Genomic DNA, 24,957 nt, shown 5'->3' with positions numbered 1-24,957 from the left:
TACAGATGTCAGTTTGTCACTGATGTCAGTATCGAAAAAGATTAAACTAGGGCTGTCAAATGATTCATCACGTCATCACGATAAATCCCATCCAGAAGAAACGTTTGTGTTTACATAATATACTATGTCTGTGTACTGTGCATTTGAATTTTGTATATATAAACACACACATGCATATATTTATAAATGTATAAACATTTATATGTCATTTTAATTATTGGCAAACATAAATAAATCTAAATATTTACTAAATATGTATACATGTATGTGTTTATAAATACAAAATAAATATTCACAGAATACAGACATAGTATATTATATTAACACGTTTCTTCTGGTTGGGATTTATCATGTGAGAGCCCTAGATTTAAATATCTGCAAATAGAAAACAATCTACTTAGAAAACAATCGCAAATCTAAGAAGATTCTACAATGTTTACTTCACTCTTATCATATTACTTTCATTGAGGATTTTGAAATGTTTTTAATTTAAAACATTTCAGGCGTTGATAATTTTAACGTTAAACTAACAAAAATATGATAAGTCTTTACTTTTTCTCACATGACAGGTGCAACTGCAGCAAGAAAATGAAAACCAATTTATCTCAACAAGAATTTGATTATTTTCAATTTCCATATTTAAAATACAATTTAACGGCAGATAAAAAAACAATTAACACATTGTCTGAATCAGTGTTGGGTGCAACAGGTTCCTAAGTAATAAGTTACTGTAATTTAAATACTTTTTCCTTAAAAAGTAAAGTAAGGGATTACTCTTATTTTTCTGTTTTATTACAGTTACTTCGGGTGTCTTGACATTTAAATTCAAAGTCTAACTTTAAAAAGCATGCATTAATGTATCTTTCTCACATTTGTAATACTTTAGTTTTATGTTATTTATATGAAAGGATTAAAAGTTTTTTCCAGTCTATCCTTGAATCATTTAAATAATCAAAATTGATAGGATATAGAAAGTAATTAGTAATAAATAATACTGTTTAAATACTGTTAGGAGAGTCATGTGTACAGTAATCTAAAAGTAATTTGAACACTGTTCTGAATTCATCATCATTGACAGTTAAATTCAGATCTGTATGAGTCTGTATCACTTTATGTGAATGCTCAGTGTCTGAACTGAAAACAAGAGCGGGGTCAAACCCAGCTGGATAAACTCAGATCAGGGGCCTCTGGCAATGGGCAGAGCTGTGTCAGCCAATAAAATAAACAGAAACACAACGCAGGCTGAACTGCATGTGCCTGGCCAGAGTTCTCTGTCTCCCTTCAGTCCCGGGAGGGACGACAGTGCTGAGTAAGCTCTGTGTGGGGGTGTGTATGAGTTGAAGCACTGCAGTGGTGTAAGGAAAGACTTTTATCTCAGAAAACAAACTGGACTGGGCAGGCAAATCATTTCGGCTGGGGCTAAACGGTACATTCGCAGCATAGAATGATACAGAAACAAGAGTAAAACAAAAACCTGTGTGAAAAATAAAGGTAACTGTATTTAGTAAACAATACCAGAGTATTATTAGTCGAAATGCTTTAACTCACAATTAGTTAACATGATCTACAAATTTGCTTGGAAATAAAATCATTCTTTTTAATTAAAATTATAAGTTTGTAATAACCAAAAGCCTTTTCAGTTGATTTTCATTGTGGTCTAAGACAGTAAACGCCACTGTTTGCATTAATAAATGCGCACTTATGTGCACAAAAAAACACATTTGCATGTGCATACTCATCACTCCCCGCAGATCTCGTTTACACTAAAGCTGAGGGCATTGATTGTATTAAAAATTCACTCCTCCTGGTTCTGCTTTCTCTCCATCCCTGACTCACCCCAATCTTGTAGTACAAATCTACGGGGTGAATGTCACCGATGGCTTCATGCTCACACTATCGCTTTCATTTTCCACGTCCTTCCCTCATCTCAGCCTTTCTGACCGTGACGCATTTTCTCTTGAGCCCCCCCACCGATACCCCCGCCCCCGTCTCTCTCACTCTAATGTTTAGTCTGTTATCTATCATCTCTATCCCAGTATCCATAATAGATACAGGCAACTATAATATACATGTCGAACATATACTGTACATTTGGAAACACACACATTTAAACATATTTACTCTTTTTGGGCTATTACACTGTCTGATAATTCTCAAAAATGCTCATCTCACTGAAAATCAGATTGATGTGTAGAAAAACATTTGACCTTGATTTAAAGCTGTTCATTTCTTCCATGTATTTTGTTATGTAAGTACGCCCAAAAGACCTTAAAGGCACAGCGATTAAATGATCTAATTTGGCTGTAAACACTGGTAGAAGCCGACGCAGGCGCGTTTAATCAGATCCACGTCGTGCAAATACAAAACACCTTATCGCTGTTTTGCAGACCCCACTGTTGACATTTCAAACAGAGTTTACTGACTCAGTGGTTACAGTAAATCGTGCCATTGCATTGATTTGACAGGCTACTTTATGTCTCTAGTGGTGTGAGAATCTAGTGGCCTGTTCACTCATTACTGAAACATTTCTATTGATTTTTAAAACAATGATAAATATCAGGGACATTAAAAAGGGAGAGATTAAATCAAGATTCATCAAACTCAAAATCCATGTTATGATGATGATACATAAAACATACAATCCAGACCTTAACAAAGTTGGGATCAGACCATGTCTCCCAACAATCACAATAGTTTTGGCTGCCATTTTGCACAACTCAGTGCTGAGGATTTTAGCACTCACTGCCAATACAGACACCACTGATATGTACAGTTACGCCACCTGTTGGCCAAGCAGAAGAGCTGCAGACTTAAACGAAAACAATAGCCTCCTGCCTATTCCGTACCAGAGAAAATCTAAGTCGATAACCACCAGACATCACTGTAAATAAGTATACATGAAAACCTTTTATTGCGATGAAAGTCTATCGACTAGTCACATTTTCAATCAACACCCACATTTCCATTGTATATATATATCAGCTCCAGTTAATTTCTCAGATTCCTGCATACTGATAGAACTGTTCAGTTTTCAGAGATAAACAACATGAGGGGTTTGTGCTGCGCTGCCTGTGGCGAGAGGCCTGTATTCAGCACTGTCGACAGACGCTTAGACACATAGGAGACAAACTGCATGCCAGCACGTAGGCAGCAGATCTCATCTCCAGCCTCTCATAAACGAATAATCAATCTGGCTTAATGCACTTCCCTCTCTGAGATGACAGAGAAACAGCAGTGAAATATGCCATTTTTAATCCCAGAGTAACCATTGTATAAACACATGGCCCGGTTTCATAGACAAGGCTTAGCTAAGCCCGGACCTTGCCTTAGTTAATTTAGGCTTTGTACATTTTTTTAAACGCCTTAAATGTTCATAAATGCACAGATGTGCATCTTGAAACAGAACAATGGCACGGAACGTCTTGGATTAGCCCTAAACCTTATCTGTGAAAACTAGATGTTGACTAGCGGGGTAAATCGGAGCCCTGAATATATAAAAAGAAAGTTTAATTTAAATTCTTTGAAAATGCTTTTATGTTCTGGTTGGATGCCGAGATGTTTCTGTGAGGTTGCTAATGTGTTCGAGTGAATGCCAGGTAGCAGCTTACTGACTAAAAACAGAATTCCCCTTTTTTTATTTGTCTTAAGATATGGCTTTAGCAAAAATATAGTTCATTTAAATTGACTCACCCCTCATGTCACTTCAAACCTGCCGAAGAAACGTTCTTTTTTTCCACAGAACACAAAAGAAGATATTTTGAAAAATGTCAGTCGGCAAACAACATTGGTCCCCATTGACTTCTATTCTGTGTTCCACAGAAGAAAGAGTCACATACAGGTTTTAAAGTACAGGGGTGAATAAAAACCAAAATATTTTTTATTTCTGGATGAACTATCATGCCATAATCAATAATCATTTGATTGTTCACGGAACACACAAAGATGTTTAGCTTATAAGTTGCATTGGATAAAAGCACCTGTTAAATGCATAAATGTAACAAACCACACAATTTGATCCATCATTCAGGTCCATACCACACATGCCCAAGTTTTCAGGAATTACGCTTTTTGGGAAATAATAACATTGACTTTTCTATTGGAGACGTGGTCTCTTTCAATCGGTGAGCTCAAACTCAACAGACTTCTTCTGAATGTTTTTATTGAATGGCATCTTGAAGTCGTCAAAGTCCACTTCATAGGTGAAGCGTTTTCTCCTCATGGCTTTCTTCTCCATAAGCTCGATAGTGGTCAGCTGATTTCGCCACGTCTGAAACGTAGATGCCCACATGAGGGAAAAAGATTAACACATCGGCTCTCAATATTTTCTACTAGACAACAATTAGATTAAATGGAACGCAGTCTCCTGCGTCTCCGATAAGTCGACACAAGAGTTATAATGTTAATCTCTTTCAATTATTTAGATAGCATTTCATAGATTTGGATTTCTGTTAAGAACTTCTACATACATTTAAGCAATCTTTACTGCAGTACAAGATGTGATTATGTAAAATAAAAATAAATTGTCTCATGATATAATTTCACCTTCCCCAAGAAATTTAGAGGAAACACCTGAGACAAAGGCAATATTTTTCTCTGATATAACTCTACCAAAACTATACAATCAAAATTTCCTCTGGATGAGAAAAACACGTCACGATCTATTAAAAACAAGATGACCTAATCAGCTGTCCGCGTGACATTACATTCTGCCCACGCCTGGATTGCGTTTCTCCACAGAGCTGCGAGTGGTATCCGGCTTACCGTTCTTGGCACAAAACTGATGTCCAATTTGTTGAGCTTGCCGCTGGTGATCTGAGTGCTATGCACGATAACGCTGTCTTTCTTCATTGCTTTCTTGACTGCTGAGTTTGAGGAGGCTGGGGGAGTGGAAACGGAGCCCTGCTGAGAAGATAAAGCGTCAACGCTGTAATCAACACACAGTGGACGCGATGACACAGAGACTAACTGCGTGACTTTCAATGAAGCTTCTGCGGGGGTCCCCCTGAGCTCGTATGACACGACTGGGCTCATTTACTGACTCTTTGTGCTTATCTGTCATTGACTGTGATATGTTGTGAATATGTGTTATTCTACCTTTTCTTTCATCGATCCAGAAGCGGAGGCCGGAGTTGGTTTGCGTTTGACTTTGGCAGGTTGTGCCTTCTTGTCCCTATGTCTGGGTAGGGCATGAATCTTGGCCTGGATCAAATCCACCACCCTGAAGTCTGCATAAGCATGGGCAACGTCCAAGCAGTTTTGCTCTGCAATTATAAGATTGAAACAAAGTCCCTGAATCAAATGACAACGGAGCCAACATTGATAAATCTCAAAGATTTAATGGACTGTAAATCAGGCTGCTCATAGGAGCTCTCCAACCTGCATGAGGTGGCAGTGTCGAAACGGCCAAACGAAACTGATCTTAAAACATTATTTTAATTCTTAAATGTATCTTATAATGGTTTGATGGCCGTAACATTTTGACTGTACCTGTTTTATTTACTGCGTTGATCTTCGCCCCAGCTTTGATGAGATAGTCCACACAGGACGGCCGACAGCTCTCAATTGCTCTCATTAGGGGAGTGGCCCCATTCAGGGTGGGCGGGTCCACAGAAGCTCCAACCTCCAGCAGCAGCTGTATGATGTCTAGCTGTCCTGCATGGCAGGCATGATGCAGAGGAGTCCAACTGAACTGGTCGCATGCATTCACGTCAGCCCTGGGATATGATGTGGTGATTATGTAATTTTACATGTAAATGATGCATAACGTCATCATTTACATTAAGATGCATAATGTGTAATGTATATAAACATTAAATGTCACTAGTATATCGTCGCTGTCCTTCCGAAGCCTTAGATATCTAAATTTGCTGTTTTTCAGGAAATGGAAAAAACACTGTGCTTTATAAATGATTTAACACTGTTGACAAGTACATTTTTGATACTGTGTATTGGTTAGATATTTGCACAACCCAGTAACAAACATAAAGGGTGACTAAGAATTATTATATATGACAAACAAAAATAAAAATGATAAATATGGAAATATGAGGTTTGAGAAGGACAGCAGCAATATGTAAAATGTCTAACAGGCGCTTTCAATAGTAAACTGCACTATGTGTAGAAATAATGGAAATTTGTCAAATATCCATTGCAATATGCATATCTGAATAGTTTGCAATATCATAAAAATTAAAAACATTATGTCTAGCAACTGGCCCACAATTATTGTGCGTAAAAGATGATCAATTGTCGGTAATAATGTTACAATGCTTTAATTATTTATATTAATATATTTTTTATAATTTAACATAGTTGAAAATGAATATTAAAAACTTAAAGCATTATTGCATGGCATATCATTATTTATCAATCTTTTTATATTGTATTTATTTCTAATATTAGGGATGTTGCAGTATCAAAATCTCACTGTACGATAACACCTTGGCATAAAGTCCACGGTACGATACTTATTGCAGTATTTAAAATGACAAATGTTGTCTTGGAAAAAGTGCAATAAGCATCCTCTTTTCTTTATCCTCTAATCATAACTGTTGCTTAGTGGTATGAATTGTAAAATTTTGAGATGGGTCAAATAACCAAAAATCCCTTTTATAAAATAAAACAATTACCTTGACAAAGTTTACATATCTTATTTTTGTAACATTCTTTCTATTAGCGACAGAAGACCTATCGTTTCATACAGTCATGTGACCACGATAATATTGAGACAATTTTGCTATCGCGATAACACAATATCATTAATATTGTTACATCCTTATTTAATATTGTGCAGTCCTACTTTTTAACCTGTGAAACATTTGCATCTACAGCGATTGAAAATTTTCACTGACACTTTAAATCCAGCTCTCAAATAAATTTTAACCAAAATAAAGATCATAATTCTTACCCATTATCAAGAAGAAACTTTGCCATCTCATAGTTCCCACTTGCACATGCAGCCATAAGTGGTGTCTTGTAAAAGCGGTCTTTCACATCTACAGGAACCTTCTGACTAACTGCCAGCTTAAGAGATTCAATATCTCCCGTTTTAACACAGTAATTCATATTAATGAATATTTTTTCAGGCTCATCTATGTACCACCCTGTGTCATCTTCAATAGGATGTTCTGGTCTATGATCCCGGTCAAATCTGTGTATGTCTGTGGCATGCTGGTAGCTTTCGATCATAAAATGTGGTGGTCCACCATCATCGCGCCGAAGGATGAGCTCAGGAGGAATAGTGCAGATAGGCAAAGGTAGATTAAATTTACTCTTCTTAGTCTTTCCTGTTTTGCTTGCCTTTTTCTTCTTAGGCCCATAAGATGCCATAACGTAAGTCTTAGGAAGGTATTTGAGGCCTTTCAAGAAATCATTAACATCTATGAATCCCTCTCTCCTCCTGTCGAGAGAAAAAAGAAGATTCCGAATTTGGTCATCGTCTATAGGAGCCTGAAGTTCACGAAGAACTGACACAAACGTTGCCCTGGACACTGCATCTATTCCAGTGATGTTGTCTGGGGCTGACTCCCAAGCGTTTCTCAGTGCGTCCTCATTCTCATGAGACCAGTCGTGAAGTGTCAGAGCCCACGGTTCATTTGTGCTGCCCATTCCTTTGGCGAACTTTCCATGTAATCGTTCAGCCTTCATAAGCTCTTTTACGGTGGCCTTGTGACCGCAGTCCTTAGCAATCTGACGGGGAAGAAGACCTTCTTGATTTTTCAGTTTGGGATTGCATCCTAAGGTAGGAAATTTACTAAATGATTTATAACATTAAATATGAATATTAGAGATCAAGAAACATAAAGGGCATCTTAAGATCAAGCATGAATTCTGTCATGGTAGTAAAACACTCCCGAGGCATAAATCTATAGCAGATAAATGTAACAAAATCTTCCAATTAACTTTAATTGCATTAACGTCAAAGTCAAATGAAATAAGGTACTGAAAGTGCCAAAACTAAAGAAATAGATTTCTTTAAAAATACTTTTTTAGTTAAATTCCATTTAGTCATGTCGTTCACTTTCTGTGTCTTCTGCAAATGTACAAAAATTTGCTTCAGAGTAATGAGAAGCATGTTCCCCTGGTTTTATGAAGCAATTTTACCTCTTTGAGCTAAAAACCTGCAACAATCTGTGTATCCACCAGAGGCAGCAAAGTGCAGAGGTGTTTCTCCATCTTTTGTCACCGCTCCGAGGTCAGCTGCATATGCAGACAGCACCTTAATGATCTGGTGAAGAGTGAGTCTATGGTTAAAAATAGTGATCATAATCATTGAGAGATGATATGTAGGCTAGATTAACATAGATATATTCATCACAGTTTACACAAATTATATATAATAACAGACTTGTGTGGCACTAACTTCAATAAAGCCTCGTTCAGATGCAAAATGAGCTGCATGGAATCCCTTCTTATCCACAGCATTGACATTTCCTCCTTTTTTTAGAATTGCTCTCACTAGCTCCATTGCTCCTCCTCTGATCGCCTCCATCAAAGCAGTCTGACCTGTCACCTGGGATAACACACAAAATCAGTCTACAAGCATCTAAAGCAACAGCTACGGTACGCAAAATTCATTGTTCATTGGTGATTCATGGGAAATGCATGTCCTGATAAAATATACAGCTTGAATGCTTTGTAAATTACTTAGGCATAAATATATGCATTCTGGATCTACCAAATGCATTAGTATAATTCTGTAAATGTGAAATGACTCAAGTGAGTTACTGTAGATGACCTCAGACTTTTTTATCTGAGTTTTCGAAACAAACTGGATCATAAACAACTGTCACATTTATGTTTATGTATTGACTTTTTATCCAGAGCAGCTTACAGTAAAGTGTTCAAGGTATATTTTATCAGTGCTTGCATCATTCCTTCTAAAGGGAAACACTGTCCTCTACCAACCGTCCTATAGGAACATTTGAAATATTTCTGTAATTATATTACTACATATTTTAATAACAAAAAACTGATCAAAATAAGACTCCCAGTTTAAGGTACTATTTTCATTAAGGTTACTTTGTCATTTCTAAAGGATCTGTACATTTCATTAAAAGTAAAAGCGAGGTTCATTAAAAAAGTCTGTTAAGAGTAAAGAATAATAAAAAAGATGCTATTAACAGTTGAAAAACTGTTAATTCAAATACATTGTTTTGAATTACCCATCTTTTATTGTTGCATCAAAAATTGTTTATCGCTTTTCTGATCTACTTAAGTCATGAGACATCAATTAACTTTAATTAAGTATTAATTTACATATATTAATTTAGTTTTGTATGTTGAATAAGTTGTTGTGTTTAAAAGTTGAAAATCAATAAGTATATATAAAAAAGTACCCATCTTTTACATTGGTACCTCCAATTCAAAAGCACACCTGATTTGTCGCATTGGGGTCGGCTCCTCTTTCCAGGATCCTGAGACACATTCCCTCACAGTCCTGAGCTTGCTCACAGGCCAGCAGGAACACAGGCATCCCATTTGTTGAAGCATTGTTTACATCTGCATTGCCCATAAGGGCCACCTGGAGGCAGCGCATGTGCCTTTTGGTGGGGTGGATGCAGTAGAAAAGCAAGCCTGGGAGAGAAGCCAGAATACAGATTACTCGGATCGGTTTACATGGTAGTTTTACCGGTCATGCCCTGATCTGTAATTAGATAGACGGCATGTAAATCTCCAGATAGAAGAGATGCAGCCAGCTATTTATGGTCTCTGTAGTAAAAGGGAACTAGCAGTAAATGCAATTCTCGCAATTCTCAACCTGCAAGAAGATTTTTGCACATCAATTGTACAGACAGAATAATCACTGCGACATTTCTTAAAATTTCTCCATTTGATTTCCACAGAAGAAAGAAAGTTAGACCAGTTTGGAACGACGTGATAGTTTTGAACAATCCCTTTAATATTTTCATATGAAGGCTTAAGAGAAAGAGATGTAAGGCAATTATTGATTTTCTCTGGCCATCATTTAAAACAAAACTTCAGTTTGTACACGAGACACATATTATAACTGATAGCTATCCAGTTATATAAGATCAAGATCTCTTGATTTCTTTTATTATAAAATCAGTCACTGCCAATCTAGTCATTTTACCACCGGAGGGCGCCATTACCTACTTCTGAGTAGACATGAATTAAGTTCAGGTTGTTGTATAATTATCTTGTTACATATATAGGCCTACTATTAGTAAAACGTTTCAAAATGTTATATATAAAATGTATACATGTTTTCATGTTTCGTGTTAATTTAGTCTTGAAGAGGGAACTTTCACATTAACAGCTGCATCCTATTTATCTGTTATGGCTAATAATGAATTAATTCCACAACCAAATGTCAACAATAATAAAAAAGATTGATCGATGCCTTAAACAGGTGGTATTAAAAAGTACTTCACTTTTATGCACTTTATCCAAGTATGTCTGTTCACCCATAATGACCTTTGCTCTGATGCTCTACTTATTCAACTCCAGGAACATAAGTCATGCTATAAAATAACAAGATAACATTACCCTTCCCTTCGTTGTCTACAAGTGTCATGTTTGCGTTTTTCTTTGCCAACAACGACACGATGCCGTCGTACCCGAGCTCCGCAGCCAGCATCAGCGGCGTTCGTCCTCTCCTATCCTGCACGTTTGGGCTGGCTCCTTTCGCTATTAGGAACTCCAGCATGTCGTGGTTGTTGGCCACCGATGCCAGGTGAAGGACACCGTTACCTTCGCGCGGTTCCGTGAGATTAATAAGGTCATCGACACCCATAGAGATTAATTTCTCTACGTACGGTTTGTCTCCCTCCCGGACGCACTGAAGGAGCCGATAGATCTGTAGAGTGTCAAGTCTGCTCTTGGCTACAGAGAATGACATCGTGACCCCTGAAAATTAACAAAAGCATGCTTCTGTTATGCCTTTTAATTCCCTGGTGATTTAGTCGCATTTGACGCTAAGTATTGATGTCTACGTGCGTCGTGTTAACTGAAGGAACGTTTAGGTAGGAAGTAAGTTAGTGTCCTGTACGTACATGCTTTAAAACTACAAACTACTATTCAGAAAGTCAGAAAACGACATACAGAAGCCAAATAAATCAAATTTTAAATGCGACTTACCTTTTGACGATAATGCCTAAAAATCAGCAGTATGTCAATTTTACGCTCAGCATCGTTTCCGAGATCCGTGTTTCCTTCTGTGTGCGTCTCTATGGCAACCGAACGCAATGGACTCTCAGAAAGCTTAGCGGAGTAGTAAATTCCCGCCTCACTGTCCCCGCCTTTCTTGTTGCGGCCTCGGGTCAGGTTGAATTACCGCACTTTTAAAAGATCACTTGACCGGACTGCACGACATATCGGCTTTCATGGCGACGTCTTCAAGCGTGCGAGTAAGTTTTTTGTGTAAGTGACAGTTAGCGACATCAATCACAGAGAGCAGCGTGCTCAGGCCATACTTATACTGCTTGTGAGGGCTGTGCTTGTCTTACCATGTAGTCAGTGACATCCATTATTTAGTCTGTAGTTAGTGTAACCTATTTTCACCGCACTTAAGTATTTATCTTGAGGAATATTTGGGATGTTCAAATGAGGGCGCTATTTATACATTTAAGCCACACTATAGTGTCCTCCTGTCTCCTGAGAAATCACATGTCTGTTTCAGGTTGCGGCCCTTACTTTTTTAGCCAATCAGCGAGCACGCTTCTTTACGTGTTTGGTTTTGCTGACACCTCGGAGGGCGTTGTCTTGAAGAGTGGGCGTGTAGTTAAAGGGATGGGTGTGGTCCAATTAAGAAATGGGCATCATTTACTTTGTTAATGAATAATCTATATATATATATTTAATTAATTTAAACATTAATTTTAACAGTAATTGTGGGCAGTAGAGGGCAAATAAATATTTGAGAATGAGAAATTTGTGTAAAATTATATCTTTTTTATTTAAAAACCAACATTGCAAATATACTGAATATTCAACACCCAACATTTAGTGAGAAACATATTGATAGTAAAAAAGTATTGGCTGAGGACTATTTGGTTTGGTAAACACTTTTTCTGAATTATAATACTGCGATGTAATGCCTGTGGTGAGAGTAAAGCAGATATCAAACACTCAGATGTGAATCTGTGCTTCAGGTTAAGAGTTAACAGCATGGAACCTGCTTCCAATTCCAAGTCAAACAAATCAGTTGAGCTACTGCAAAATGAAACCGTAAGTAATATTTTTTAGATCCTTTTAAGGAAGTGACTCTCGTTTCCCGGTCAAAATGGACTGAATGGTCTCAAAGTACTTGATTCTTCAATGCAAAGCCCTTCAAAAATCCCTTTGTATTAAAGAAAACATTAGACACAGACCACCAAGATAGCACAGATGGCTCGCAAAGATACTGATTCTGAGCTGTTATACTTTGTTCATTTAAGAACATCTGCAGTCAGAAGAGAAAAATAAAATACATTGACAAAAATGGGTTGAAATCTGTTTTGCCATCTAACATAAACAACTTTGATAGTTTGCTTTGGAAAAGTTACAGGATCGTGTGCTAGAGAGGTTTTCTTATTTATAGCATCTGGCATGAAATAGTCCCTCTCTGCACAGCCTGCTTTTTTGTTCATCCTTTTATAGATGATTTTCCAAATTCGGAGGTTGAATGACGTAATTTGCTACAAATTCAAAAGCTTCATGCTGAGAGGAAATTGGAAATAATAAAGATTTTAGATCTTGTGTGCAAATATATTTGCCTTCTGACTCTGGATTCAGCAGTATGAACAAGTACGCACATCTTGAGAGGCAGTGACCAAGCTTGCAGTGGGTGGAAGAAATTATGTCTGATGTGATTTCGTGCCTTTAATAAAATAAAATGATTTGTGCTTTTCACACAGCCTATATAAACATATATGACCTGCCTTAAAAAAAATGATAAAAGTAAAAAATCTGTCAATTGTTCTGATAATATATAAAAAAGGAATCCATGTCCTATTCTTGTGACCTGTTAGAAATGCAAACTGCATGCTGTATCACATTCTTGATGCAATACTGAAAAATATGTAAAACATTTATGTATGTGTGTTGCATGTGTTTGTCCAGATACGAATTTTGTACATCAGTTGATTTCACTGTCCTCACTAGTTCCTCAGAAAGTTCTTATAATATATCCTCTGTCTCCTCGTAGAGTAACATCCCACTGAAGATTGTAAGCGGCTCCACAGAGTGGGCGAGTTTCCCCGTGACCAGGTCAATACAAATCGTTTCTCCCTCTTGTAGAGGTAGGATGATGTTGAAGATGACCAGGGAGCCCGGAGTGTGTCTCACCTCAGCCATGGGCTTCTCCAGGCCTTCGGGCTGATAGCCAGCTGAATCTCCACGAGCAATACCGTTATTCGATTTAGACAAGACTGCCTCTATCTTAACGTTTTTGTGACCTGTCAAGACTGCGCTGAAGAAGTATCGTCCATTCACTGGTGCGGTAAAAATACCTGTCAAAATACATAGTAGATAAAGTAGAGAGCATGATTATTACACATAACCTCAACAACCTTAATTTGCATACAAAATACATTAATATCAAATGTATAACATTCGTACCTGTCTTTGCATTGTAGGCCTTTGCTTCATTAACAAAGACTTTATCGAAGACAATGGTGCCCGGATTGGCTTGTGGACGTGTGAGTGCTGCTGAGAACGACAGTCTCGGGACATGGGCGTCGGCTCCAGGAGGTCCTGAATAGAGGGTAAATTTATATTTTAAAACCATTTATAATATTTTTATTAGTAATGTAATTTGGCGTTTTAGAACAATGTATTTTGAAAAGGAGGGATATGTATATAACACTGACCTTCTTCCCCTCTGAGACCTATACAAAGAAAATATGACACCATGAAATCCAATACTAAATGAAAATCTTTCATTTGTGTATCTATATGTTAATATGTTTTCGTTATTTACCTGGCGGTCCGATTGGCCCTACTTTTCCTTGTGGTCCTTCTCTGCCTGTTGGTCCTCGTGACCCAGGTTGTCCATTGGGTCCTTTCTCTCCTTTGGGACCAGGGAGTCCAATTGGTCCTGAGAATTGGTCCAAAAGATATTGCTTTTGACTTTTTCATACACAACTGAAATATACCAATATCCACTTTCCATTGTTGTCGTTAAAGTAATATGTGACACTGCCTGTGAAAACCCAGCTAAAGTCATTTTTTGTGATTTACTGTTTTCTACATAAAATCATCCTATGTTACATTCTGTAAAAATATAATCTTAAAAGGGCATGTCAATAATGGAAATCAGTGAAAATTTATGCTTGAAATCAAACTTTTCGATTTACAACGTACGAATTCATAAAAAAAGCCACCTCATAAAATAGTTACAAATTCTTATCTAGGTTGAACATACTTTTTATTTCCTTAATAGATTTTCACCTTAAATACTTTTTTGGAGTAAAAATACTTATATTTATTAAAATAGTATTTTAATGTACATAAGCATTAATGCATTCTGACTTCTTTACACTGTTGAACATGCAGGCTTCTCATGCTTAACATGGTCAACTTGTTAAAAAACGACTTGGCATATGATGTAGTATTATTGTGCTTGATACACTCCCCCGGCACTACAACTTATTTTTTTAAGTTTTATAAAGTTTCGCAACAGTGATCCCAATCCTTTTACTCTGCAATCTCCCGGAAAAGCACGCCAAGGTGAACAAAATACCCTACCAACCTGCCTACCGATGAACGAGACCCGTTAACCATCAAGATTGGCTGTGCTGCGTCAAGATTGGCTGCGCGGTGGGCCTGCAGCTGCAGCTTGTTGCTATTGCGATAGTGAAGTTTAGGTGTGTCGGTTTGTTCACGACATTTCAGTGATGGATGAATGGTGGATATAAAGCTGTATTTGGAGATAGATGGCACTGTCCCAGTGCTAAAAGATGCCGGACATTACCTACATGCGGTAAGTCAAACTAAGTCATATGTTTGTTCTTTCTTGGCAATCGACGTTTACGTGCAGAATATAAAAACAAGATGCGATGATGTGTTGTGTGCTCGTGCTGTAGTTCCGTCCCACTGCCTGCCTCCATCAGCTCATGTTTTTCAGAAATAATCGTACAGTTGTATCTCTCTTTTATAAATTTGGTCAAACTAAATACTCTTCGAAGGCATTTCGTATGCAATACTACTGTATAGGTTCTCAAGATTAATATGAGATTGGCAGTAACTACCATGTTACCCGATGGTTTGAAATAACAAGAAGGTGAGTAAATGATAACAGAGTTTTCAACTAAAATTCTAATGTAAAACTACATAAGAAAACATTAAGAAAGTACAGATCTCAACACAGTAAAACAACAAATAAAACTAATTTGTGGATTTAGTGTTTAGAGTGTCTAGAATCAGGTAACTCTTTGCTTACCTGTGAAGTCCTGTTCAGTAAAGGTCTTGAACTCCTTGAGAACATGCAGTATGGAGGAGTTGAGGTTCGTCATGCCATGATAGTTCTCCAACTGAACATTTTGAATGCTGTTGATAGCCTCACCATGAGTGATCACTGTAGTGTTAAGCTCATTAACACACATCCAAAGCCCAGAGACATGTTTGCTCAACCCTTCTTTGATCCTCTGAATGTTCTCTGACAATAAATCCAGTCTGCTGCACACACCCTCCATCTTCAAGATCCTCTTTTCAAGCCCATCTCGAGAATGCTTGCATTCACCCATCTCAATCATCACATTAGTATTGAAGCTACTGATATCACGTCCAATGCCATCAAAGCGCCCTTTACTGTCTTCTATATGCTTAGCTAAATCTTCATGGATCTGATCTAACTCGGAGTAGATTTTGTCCTTAGACGAATCAAGATCAGAAATGATGTTGCCATGCCTCTGTATGGTGTTGGTGAGATCTTTGAGAGAGTCATTGATGGAGTTGAATGTTTGGATCACCCCCAAGAGCTCACCCTGAACGGACTTGAGATCTTTGCCAAGCTTGCGAGTTAAAGTATTTTGGTTATCGATTTTCTTTTGATGGTCCATTGTGTTGATCTCGCATTGCCCCGTGCATTTTTCAACCTCTTCTTTCAGTTTACCAACTTCCTCCTGTAGGTTTGAGCAAACCTGCGAGCAAGCATGCTCATCAGAGTCTACCTTTTTACGTAAATCTTTAAGTTCTCCCTGTAATGTTTTAAAAGTGTTGCTGGTTATGTTTTTTATGTCGTGAAGTTCAGTGTCTACCGAAATGCATACGTCACAATCACGTCCCAGATTTTCCACATCTACGACAATTTGGTTGAAGTTCTCTCCATTGTCTCCTGTCCAATCTTTAATTTTTTTAACGTCATGGCTTAGATCTATAATACGGTTCATAAGGGAGTCACCAGACACACTTAAGTCCTTCAGCTTGGTGTCAAACGTCTTAATGTCCTCCCCATTGGCAATGACTTTCCATTCCAGACTTTTCACAGTATCGGCTGTCTCACTCCCTTTAGGACCACATGTCTCGGTGCACAAATCAATGGTTGACTTAAGCCTGCTGTCAAGATCGAATGTTTTGTTGCCTAGCTGTTCCACATTATTTTTGTGATCTTTAATGGCATCCCTCAAGTCTTGGACATCTATCTCTATTGTAGATATTCTGTAACCGTGATCATCGTCTCGATTAAGGAGAGAGTTCTTTATCTGACCGATCTCTCGTTGAACAAACTCTTTCATGCTTGTCTCGGTATGAGAGCATTTTTGCTCGCTTTTTCTTGCGGTCCCGTTGAATCGTCTCTCCAGGTCTCTAAGGCGGCTGTTCAGTTTCTCATCGAATGCTTTTCCCCGACCCCCATTGCCCCCTGTTCCTCTCAACTCCTTCTCAAGACGTTCTCTAAGAATATCATACGACTCTGCTGTGGAACTGACTTTTCTGTTTATATCACTCAGCGAGTCACAGCAACCTTGAGAGCGTGACAGGTCCCTTTCAAGCATCTCCACAGTTTGCCGGTGATGCTGTTCCATCATGGTAATGTGCTTTTCCAAAGCTCGGATCCTCTCTCTGTCCTCCTGTTGCTGTGTCTGTACGGTCTCCACTCCGGTTTGACAGGCAGAGCAGGATAACGTCACTCGCCGTTCCAGTTCCCTTAGAATCTCCTCTTTTAGTGTCCCATAACGGCTGTCTAACTCGTTTCCGCCACCCTCGAGATGGTTGTTGATGCTGGTAAGAGTCTTGTCGTGGACCTGTGTCATGTTGTCAAGCATGTTCAGTTTGGTCTGGATGCTGTGAATGGTCTGGGCCGCATCAGCCAGATTATTTCCACCACTTATGGTTGTCCTTCGAGACTCTTCATGTATTTTTTGATTCATGTTGTGTAAGTTTGACTGGAGGTTGTGAAGGTCTTTATTCAACCTCTGAATCTGTTCCTCGAGTTGTCTGATCTTATCAGTATCACCGCTACCTAGAAGGCAAGTTTTTTATTATTCAATGAGAATAATTTGATTTGTTGTATAGTGAGTCTCACATATTAACATATATTTACATTCAACATATTGTTAAGAGAAGCCTTATAAAAAAGCCTTAAAGTGATAGTTTACCCAAAAATCTCAAATCTGTATGACTTTCTTCTGCAGTACACAAAAGAAGATATTTTGAAGAATGTAGGTAACCAAACCCATTCACTTCTATTGAATAGACGGAAAACCAATGCAAGTCAATGGGGACCGCCATTGAACATTCGTTCAAAATACTTTTGTCTTCTGCAGAAGAAAGAAAGCCATATAGGTTTTGAATGGCAGGAGGGTGAGTAAATGATGACAGAATTTTAATTCTTGGGTGAACTATCCCTTGTAATTTAAGGTATTATGTGTAATGCTTTACCTTTACCATTTTGGCCACTTTCTGGGTTGGACCCGGCATCTGTTGATGTAGGTCTTCCTGTACCGATGTGTGTGACATCATTGCAGTCATCACCTGAATAACCATTACAACACTTCCATTCCATCTCGGTCACCATTTTATAGGCAACTTTATATCTTGGTCTTCTGAAAGTCCGATACCTAGGGTGTAAGTATTTCTAAATAATCAGTGTTATGAAACTATATAAATAGTATTTAACTTTTTTTTACTTTTTTGATCATCGTTCATAACTAATAGTATCTTATGCAACTGCTCAAGGGAACAAACTCTTACTATTTGTTCCATTCTGGTCATATTCTTGGCTTACAAATCACTTTCCATAGACCAGAACTTTGCTAGGCAACAAAATACAATAAGGCCTGTTCTTCCTCTTTGAGCTGTTGATTCTGGGCATGTTTTTGTTATTTTATTCGGTCAAAGCATTCAATACAAATAAATGATACATCATGCAGTCTTTGAACATGTTCGCTTTGCTCTGGCAAGTTCCTTGTGAGTCTTGCTCAACTTTCAGTTGTTTCAAAGTGCAGTTGTTACTATTTTTAGCTTGTTTGTATCCCATTCATACATGTGATGTGGCTTCTGGATTTCACTGGGGACCTTCATTACTGCTTTCTTTGTTGTTTTCTGAAAAGGGAGAGCTTCAACTTGAACTTATGACTTATATTTGTTGTGTAACAAGCCATAAGGCTTCTCAATTCCTTCTCAATCTCATTCCACACATAGCTCTGGTGGACAAGCGTCCTGTCAACGACACGGGCCAAACCTTCTGCAATTCAACGCCCTCATAATAGTAGTTGGAAACCCAGAGTAATTAAAACACAGTTAAGCTTTGTTTTTGCCCAATGAGGTGTATAAATACTTACAAAACCACATGGGAACACTGCCCCCAAGGACAGCGCTGGTATTCAGGTTTCACATAGGTCTCCACCCCATCTTCCATTACACAGCTCACACTTCGTGTCACTATGTAGGCACACCAGTTCCTGTTGGTGAACACAACCAAAGCAGGGACAGATTTGACATATTAATACTTCCATCACAGCTAACATCTGACCTTTGGTTTTTGTACTTTTTTACAGAAAATGAATGTCTAAATGTAAAATTGTTCTTGTTATTCACAGAAAATGAATTATTAGATTACAGTATACTGTGTAAACTGCCTACAAATTGTATTCAAATAATAGGCATAATTGTACAATAAATATTCAAACTGTAGTATGCTACAGTATGTGGGGAACGGATATTACCTTTTTAAATAAAAAAGATATTGGTAACACTTAAAGTGCTATTTATTAACAGTTAGTTAATGCATTATCTAAAACAAACTAACAATGAACAATTATAATACAGCATTTATTTATAATAATTCATGTTAATTTCAGCATTTACTAATATATTATTAAAATCAAACGTTGTCACTGTTAACATTAGTTAATGCACCGTGAACTAACATGAATAACTGTATTGACATGAACCTACATTAAGTATTAATAAATGCTGAAAACTAAATTGTTCATCAATATAATGTTAGGTAATGCATTTACTAATGTAAACTAATAGCACCTTATTGTAAAGTGTTACCAAGATATTTTATAGTTGTATTCCAGTTTTACATTTGGCTGTCCAACCAAATAATAATCCAATAATGATGACCTATTTTGACAAATGTAGTAGATCTCCTACTGTTCAAACAGTTTGCATACTGTACTGTACTATACTGTAGCAACAGTAAGCATTGTAGTGCAGTATTAAAAAAATCTTTGGTTCCCCTTGAGCATTGGATTATTATAAAACTCATTTTCTGTCATGAATGATGTTACTTTTCATGTTCAGGATTTCCATTAATCTTATTTAGACAAGATCAAAACCAGACTGGAATCCAAAGCTTCTGGTCTATCACAATAACTCATTACGCCTTGTTAATCATTCATTGTCATCAGCACTGTTGAGCCAGGAATGTCTCAATGAACCCACTGCAGGAGCTGTTTGACACACACGCAAACAAATGAGGCCCGAACACAAAGAGCACAAGTTCACTGCGGACAAATGTTCTTATCGAACTCTACAAACACTTTTAAGGGATATAAAATACTTTTCTTCATGGTTTATTCACCCTCATGTCATACAAAACATCTATATAACTCCTTTTTCCTGTGGAACACAAAAGAAGATATTTTGAGAAATGTCAGAGTGATTTGGTGTTCATACAGTGGAAGTTAATGGGATCAGGTTGTTTGTTTCCCAAGATTCTTTAAAATAACTTCTTTGTGTTCTGCAGAAGATAGAAAGTCATACAGGTTAGACATGCCATGAGGGTGAGCAAATGATGATGATTTTTGGTTGAACTATCATTTTAAGAGCAGCTACGGTACGTGTGTGTCGGAATTATATATAGGACACATACATAAAACTGTGTCATTAGGGTCTTCAACTAAAAGTGTGATGGCAGTGAAACAGTGAGTCATTGTTTCAGCTTAATTTCCGAGGGAGTGAATAGAGAAAAGGACAAAGTTTAGGGTCCACGTATACCACTCGTCTCTCTGAAAACAAGAAATAGCAGCTCAGCTTTTTAAAATCGAAGAGATCAAAAGTAAACAAACGCTTTGGAGTCACAATGCCTTCTTTGTGCATTTGTGCAAAATCATTTATAAGAATGAGTTCCAATGGCATGCTGGTATCAAATATTCCTGCTCTCCAATAATTAACACCGAATGTTTGTTCAAGACTGTAGAATCAGGTTTGTTTTTCATTATTATTTTGGAAAGCGTTCCCTCTGTAAACACTCCCAATAATCTAATTACTTTTAGCCACACAGCAGATAGCCCAGTAATGTTTTACAACACTTCAAGCCAGACCGCAGAAAGACTGCACGTAACAGTGTATCATTTTATACAAGAATAAAATTAACTTCTTATTTGTATAAACAGGAAGACCTACAACATGACGTCCTGACACCCAGTAAATTCAGCTTTACAGGACTGAATATAAACACTTCTTCTCACAGGCTAAACATCCAACATCTCAAGCAGAAATAACTTGGACCGAAATATTGTAACAGCAGCTTCAGAAGTAGGCTTACACAGTAACATTAAGATAATGCATTGCTCAAATGAGAAGGTGCGGGAAGGCCTACAGCAGGGCTCCTCAAATCTTACCCTGGAGGGCCGGAGCACTGCAGAGTTTTGCTCCAGCCCTGATCAAACACACCTGAGCAAGCTAATCAAGCTGTTCAGTATCGCTAGAAAATCACAGGTGTGCAAGTTTGATCGGGGTTGGATCTAAACTCTGCAGTGCTCCGGCCCTCCAGGGTAAGATTTGAATAGCCCTGGCCTACAGCATTGAGCTTACTATATAAACAAAGCTCAAATGCACTAGTAGATCCAAGTTTTATTTTTATTTTGGGCCAACCAAGGAAATTAGTGCAAATCTTAAGTCTACAGGTCAGATCAACTTTTTTAGAAACATGGGTATTTAAACCAGTGATTTATTTTATAAAAGCTGCAACCACAGAAATTAATATTAAACCGGAATATATGTTTTAAACTGTGTGAAGATGTAAATATATTAGTATTGGCTCGTGCTATGTATCATATCATATTTACTTTTTCAATTAAATTTTATAAATGTTTGCAGATGGGGTTTGGAGTTAGGCAAGTCTGTATTTCCTATTTGAAGTCTACAGTTTTACAGTTTTACAGAACAGCTGATCCTAGCAAACAATTTTGAAAGAATGCTTACACATCAAAACACTATGTATATATTTTCTAGGTCTGCATACATGTTTGTTTACCCATTCTCTTATGAATGAAGCAAAACACACTACAAGTTCTTCACACTAGACAAAAATGTCTTCCGTCTTATCATAGCAGGAACTAAATGTTTATAATTGTTTGAAATGTATAAGTATTGGCTACACAAACTTGAGAAAGATAAGGCATTCTGTAATGTATTTAAAATGAAAGGTGTCTTGTGCCAAAAATGTTAATATGATTAAAAATTAATTTCATGTTCAGACTTTTAAAATTGATCTTTTGTGTAAAATGTGACATTAGAATAAACTATATTTTGGAAAATAGTCTTCATCCATCTGTTTTTTGAGAAATATCTTAAGAACAGATTGCTCAGCAAAACAGGTTTATTTAAACTGAGTCTAGCACATTTGTCTGTTTGGTTAAAAAGCATTGTGCATACCAGCTTTTTATGAGGCATAATGAAAGACTCAATAAAAATCCAAATGCAGCTGTCAGTAATGTATTTAAGATAGTGGAGAGACAGGAAACATGAAACACAGAGAGGAGGTGTTCGCCTACCACATGTTGTATAATATCTAACACATCTGTAAAAACAAAACAGAGTTCAAACAGACACTATTAACTCGTAAGTTCTGGTGCCAGGGACCGACATTCTTTTCCCCAAGAGGGCAAAACTTATTTTGTCCACTGAGCTGCGCTAGTGCCAGGACAAGTGCAACTAAGGTCTTCCATTTATCGAAAGCCAACAGTATCACAAATCGCGTGCTTCGGATCGGTGTATTAATATTAAACGCCGATTTCTTTAAGCCACCAGCCGTTAAATAAGCGCCGTCTGGTGCAAAATTAATGTCATACGCCGCCATGGGTTTAAGTAACGCTGTGCGCCGATCGACATTAAGTTAACGTCACTCAAAATTCAAACGTGTTAGCTAATATACAAAGCCCCTCCTCTTCTGGGTTTGAGTGCTCTACAGCAAGTCAGATGCCCGTGTCATCTCAAATCCATATCCAGCTTAACTTTGTGGAAAAACAAAAAATGGAAAGAAATTAAAGAAAAACCCGCTGAAAAGAAAACCATATAACTAATGCAGTATGTTCCAGGAAGCTATGTGTAAAATGTGTAATATGTCAAATTAAGTCAAGTCATGATTAAAGGTACCCTAGTTCCCCCCCCCCAAACGAAATTTCTGTCATCATTTACCAATGGTCCCGATTGACTCTATTGTATGAAGATAAGTCAATGTGGACGAACGGTTTTCTGTTACTAACTTTCTTTCAAATATCTTCTTTTGTGTTTATACGGTTTACACATTATACAGTCATACAGGTTTGAAACGTAAAGAGGAAACGTACAGGTTTGAAACGTAAATTCGCTAATGTGATTTTTTTTCAGCTGGTTTTTCTTTCATTTCTTTCCATTTTTTGTTTTTCCACAAGGTTAAGCTGGATATGGATTTGAGATGACACGGGCCTCCGACTTGCCGTAGAGCATGCAAACCCAGAAGAGGAGGGGCTATGTATATTAGCTAATACGTTTGCATTTTGAGTGACGAGTGACGTTAGCGTCGATTGGCACCCGGCGTAACTTAAACGTGTGGCGGCGTATGATGTTAATTTAACACCAGACCGCGCTTATTTAACGCCTGGCTGCGTTAAGAAATCAGCGTTTTAAAATTAATACGGCGATCCAAAGCAATTGTGATACTGTTGGCTTTCGATATCCATTGGCCTCAGTCCCATTGCACATATGCATTGTCTCTGTAAAGCCTAAAAAGGCAAACCTGTCCAACAGTAGCCGACTCAAACTGGTCAAATGTCAATGATTTATTACTAACCCTAACCAATGAGTTGACTGTGCCAACCTGAAATCAATGCACCAGTTCTGTGATGCACACATTTTTTTAATGCAATGTAAAATTATGGAATAAAGTTGAAATGTTGAGGGGGTTGATCACATCTCTACATCCACTCCAAATGTATACACAGTTTCATGGAGAAGTATTAAATAGGCCAAAAAAAATATTTTTAATATAATACAATTTGTAGCCGTTTCTATCCTGTGTTAAAATAGAAACCATCACAAATTCTTATGATTTCTGTGAAATGTGTATAATGTGAAATGTTTTAATGGAAACCGTAATGTGCGTTATCTGACGGATGGGAACCAATTAAACTATCAAAAAATAATGAATTCAATTAAATCATACTTGAAAATGACAAAACAAAGACATTTTTGATGGTAAACTGCTGAAAGTATTTGTTTTTGTAATGTAAGTCGTCAGAAAAAAAAAATCTGATTTGTTACTGAAATAAACGATTATGAATGAAATTCTCGAGAAAATCCCATCTCCTGTATCTTCGAATTTTTTACGGCATTTTCACAACTTACCTGTGTCTACTGGTCACCTTAGATCCACTTGGTGCAGCTTGTACTTGACTCTGGTCCACATGTTGAGTGTATCGCGATGCGTAAGATCCCGCTCCAAAAATAACTCCAGGCAAAGTGATTACGAACAGAGAATATAAGTTGAACGAATATAGTGCCATAACTTAAAGAAGCAAAACTTGATGAAAAAAGAACGCAAAATGGTACATCCAACAGAACGGCTTCAACGTGGAAACGCGCTTTTACGCAACCGGTGCACTTTAAGAAATAACGCACTAACTCTCCATAAATAAAGTCGCGTGTGGACCGCTCATCATTTCGAAGAGTGTCTGTACATTTCAGTAGATCCGACCAATATTCCCATGGCACAAGAACAGTAGTGAAACACTAATGAAAAGGGTCCGGTTTTCCTCATCGCCTTCTCAGTCACACTGTGAAACTACCGTGGAGAAATGACGATCCAAAAACTCCCTAACGTCTCTCTCTCTCTCTCTCTCTCTCTCTCTCAAACAGAATCACGCTCTGCTTTCAATTGTAGGTAGCCAAGCTTCTGTTTCTTTTCAACTGTGCGTAATAACGCGAATTATATGGTTCGTGGAACATTCTTTTTAAAACATTTTTTATTATTTCGTCCTTTTAAACAAGACTTTACGTTTCATAACTTAATTTCTCATCATTTATGGCTTGATTAACAAAATATTGAAGAAAAATCGAGGTACCCCAGTTCTTGGACATAATCAGTACTGAATAGTTTCCTCTAATCTCAAGAATACTGAGATAGCATCACATATAATTGCTGTGATCTTAGAGCACTCCTGATGGGAGGATCCAGGCTGTTACTTTTACCATCAAAGACTGTTTTGGTCTATTGGACTAGAATAATAGCCTCAGCAAATTTGTAAAATGATGTTCTCTAGCATCATTAATCCAAGTCAATGTTTGTTTGTGAAGAGCCACAGG

The 24,957-nt window shown here is 37.5% G+C and overlaps 2 protein-coding genes across 3 annotated transcripts; both read right to left on the bottom strand.

Annotated features, from left to right (window-relative positions):
* Nucleotides 1-2,996: 2,996 nt before the first annotated feature.
* ankef1a (ankyrin repeat and EF-hand domain containing 1a) lies at nucleotides 2,997-11,569 on the bottom strand. The gene is made up of 10 exons (XM_056764455.1): nucleotides 11,101-11,569; nucleotides 10,510-10,869; nucleotides 9,377-9,576; nucleotides 8,363-8,512; nucleotides 8,104-8,227; nucleotides 6,908-7,736; nucleotides 5,488-5,714; nucleotides 5,095-5,261; nucleotides 4,762-4,902; nucleotides 2,997-4,267 (listed from the first exon to the last, which is right to left on the bottom strand). Exons 2-10 carry the CDS (start codon nucleotides 10,859-10,861, stop codon nucleotides 4,115-4,117), a joined length of 2,343 nt encoding a protein of 780 aa, XP_056620433.1. The 5' UTR covers nucleotides 10,862-10,869; nucleotides 11,101-11,569; the 3' UTR covers nucleotides 2,997-4,114.
* A 323-nt stretch (nucleotides 11,570-11,892) lies between these two features.
* Nucleotides 11,893-24,690, bottom strand: emilin1a (elastin microfibril interfacer 1a). Of its 2 annotated transcripts, none has more exons than XM_056764454.1 (8): nucleotides 24,001-24,690; nucleotides 18,723-18,842; nucleotides 17,827-17,999; nucleotides 15,383-17,401; nucleotides 13,922-14,038; nucleotides 13,812-13,829; nucleotides 13,561-13,695; nucleotides 11,893-13,451 (listed from the first exon to the last, which is right to left on the bottom strand). In XM_056764454.1, exons 1-8 carry the CDS (start codon nucleotides 24,156-24,158, stop codon nucleotides 13,120-13,122), a joined length of 3,072 nt encoding a protein of 1,023 aa, XP_056620432.1. In that variant the 5' UTR covers nucleotides 24,159-24,690; the 3' UTR covers nucleotides 11,893-13,119. The 2 variants fall into 2 exon arrangements, with proteins under 2 accessions (XP_056620432.1, XP_056620431.1); XM_056764453.1 differs by having other exon boundaries at nucleotides 17,821-17,999; nucleotides 24,001-24,688.
* Between the last annotated feature and the right edge of the window lie 267 nt (nucleotides 24,691-24,957).

Source organism: Triplophysa dalaica, chromosome 13 (genome assembly GCF_015846415.1).
Source record: "Triplophysa dalaica isolate WHDGS20190420 chromosome 13, ASM1584641v1, whole genome shotgun sequence".
Classification (NCBI taxonomy): domain Eukaryota; kingdom Metazoa; phylum Chordata; class Actinopteri; order Cypriniformes; family Nemacheilidae; genus Triplophysa; species Triplophysa dalaica.
This window is presented reverse-complemented; position numbering and strand designations above follow the sequence as displayed.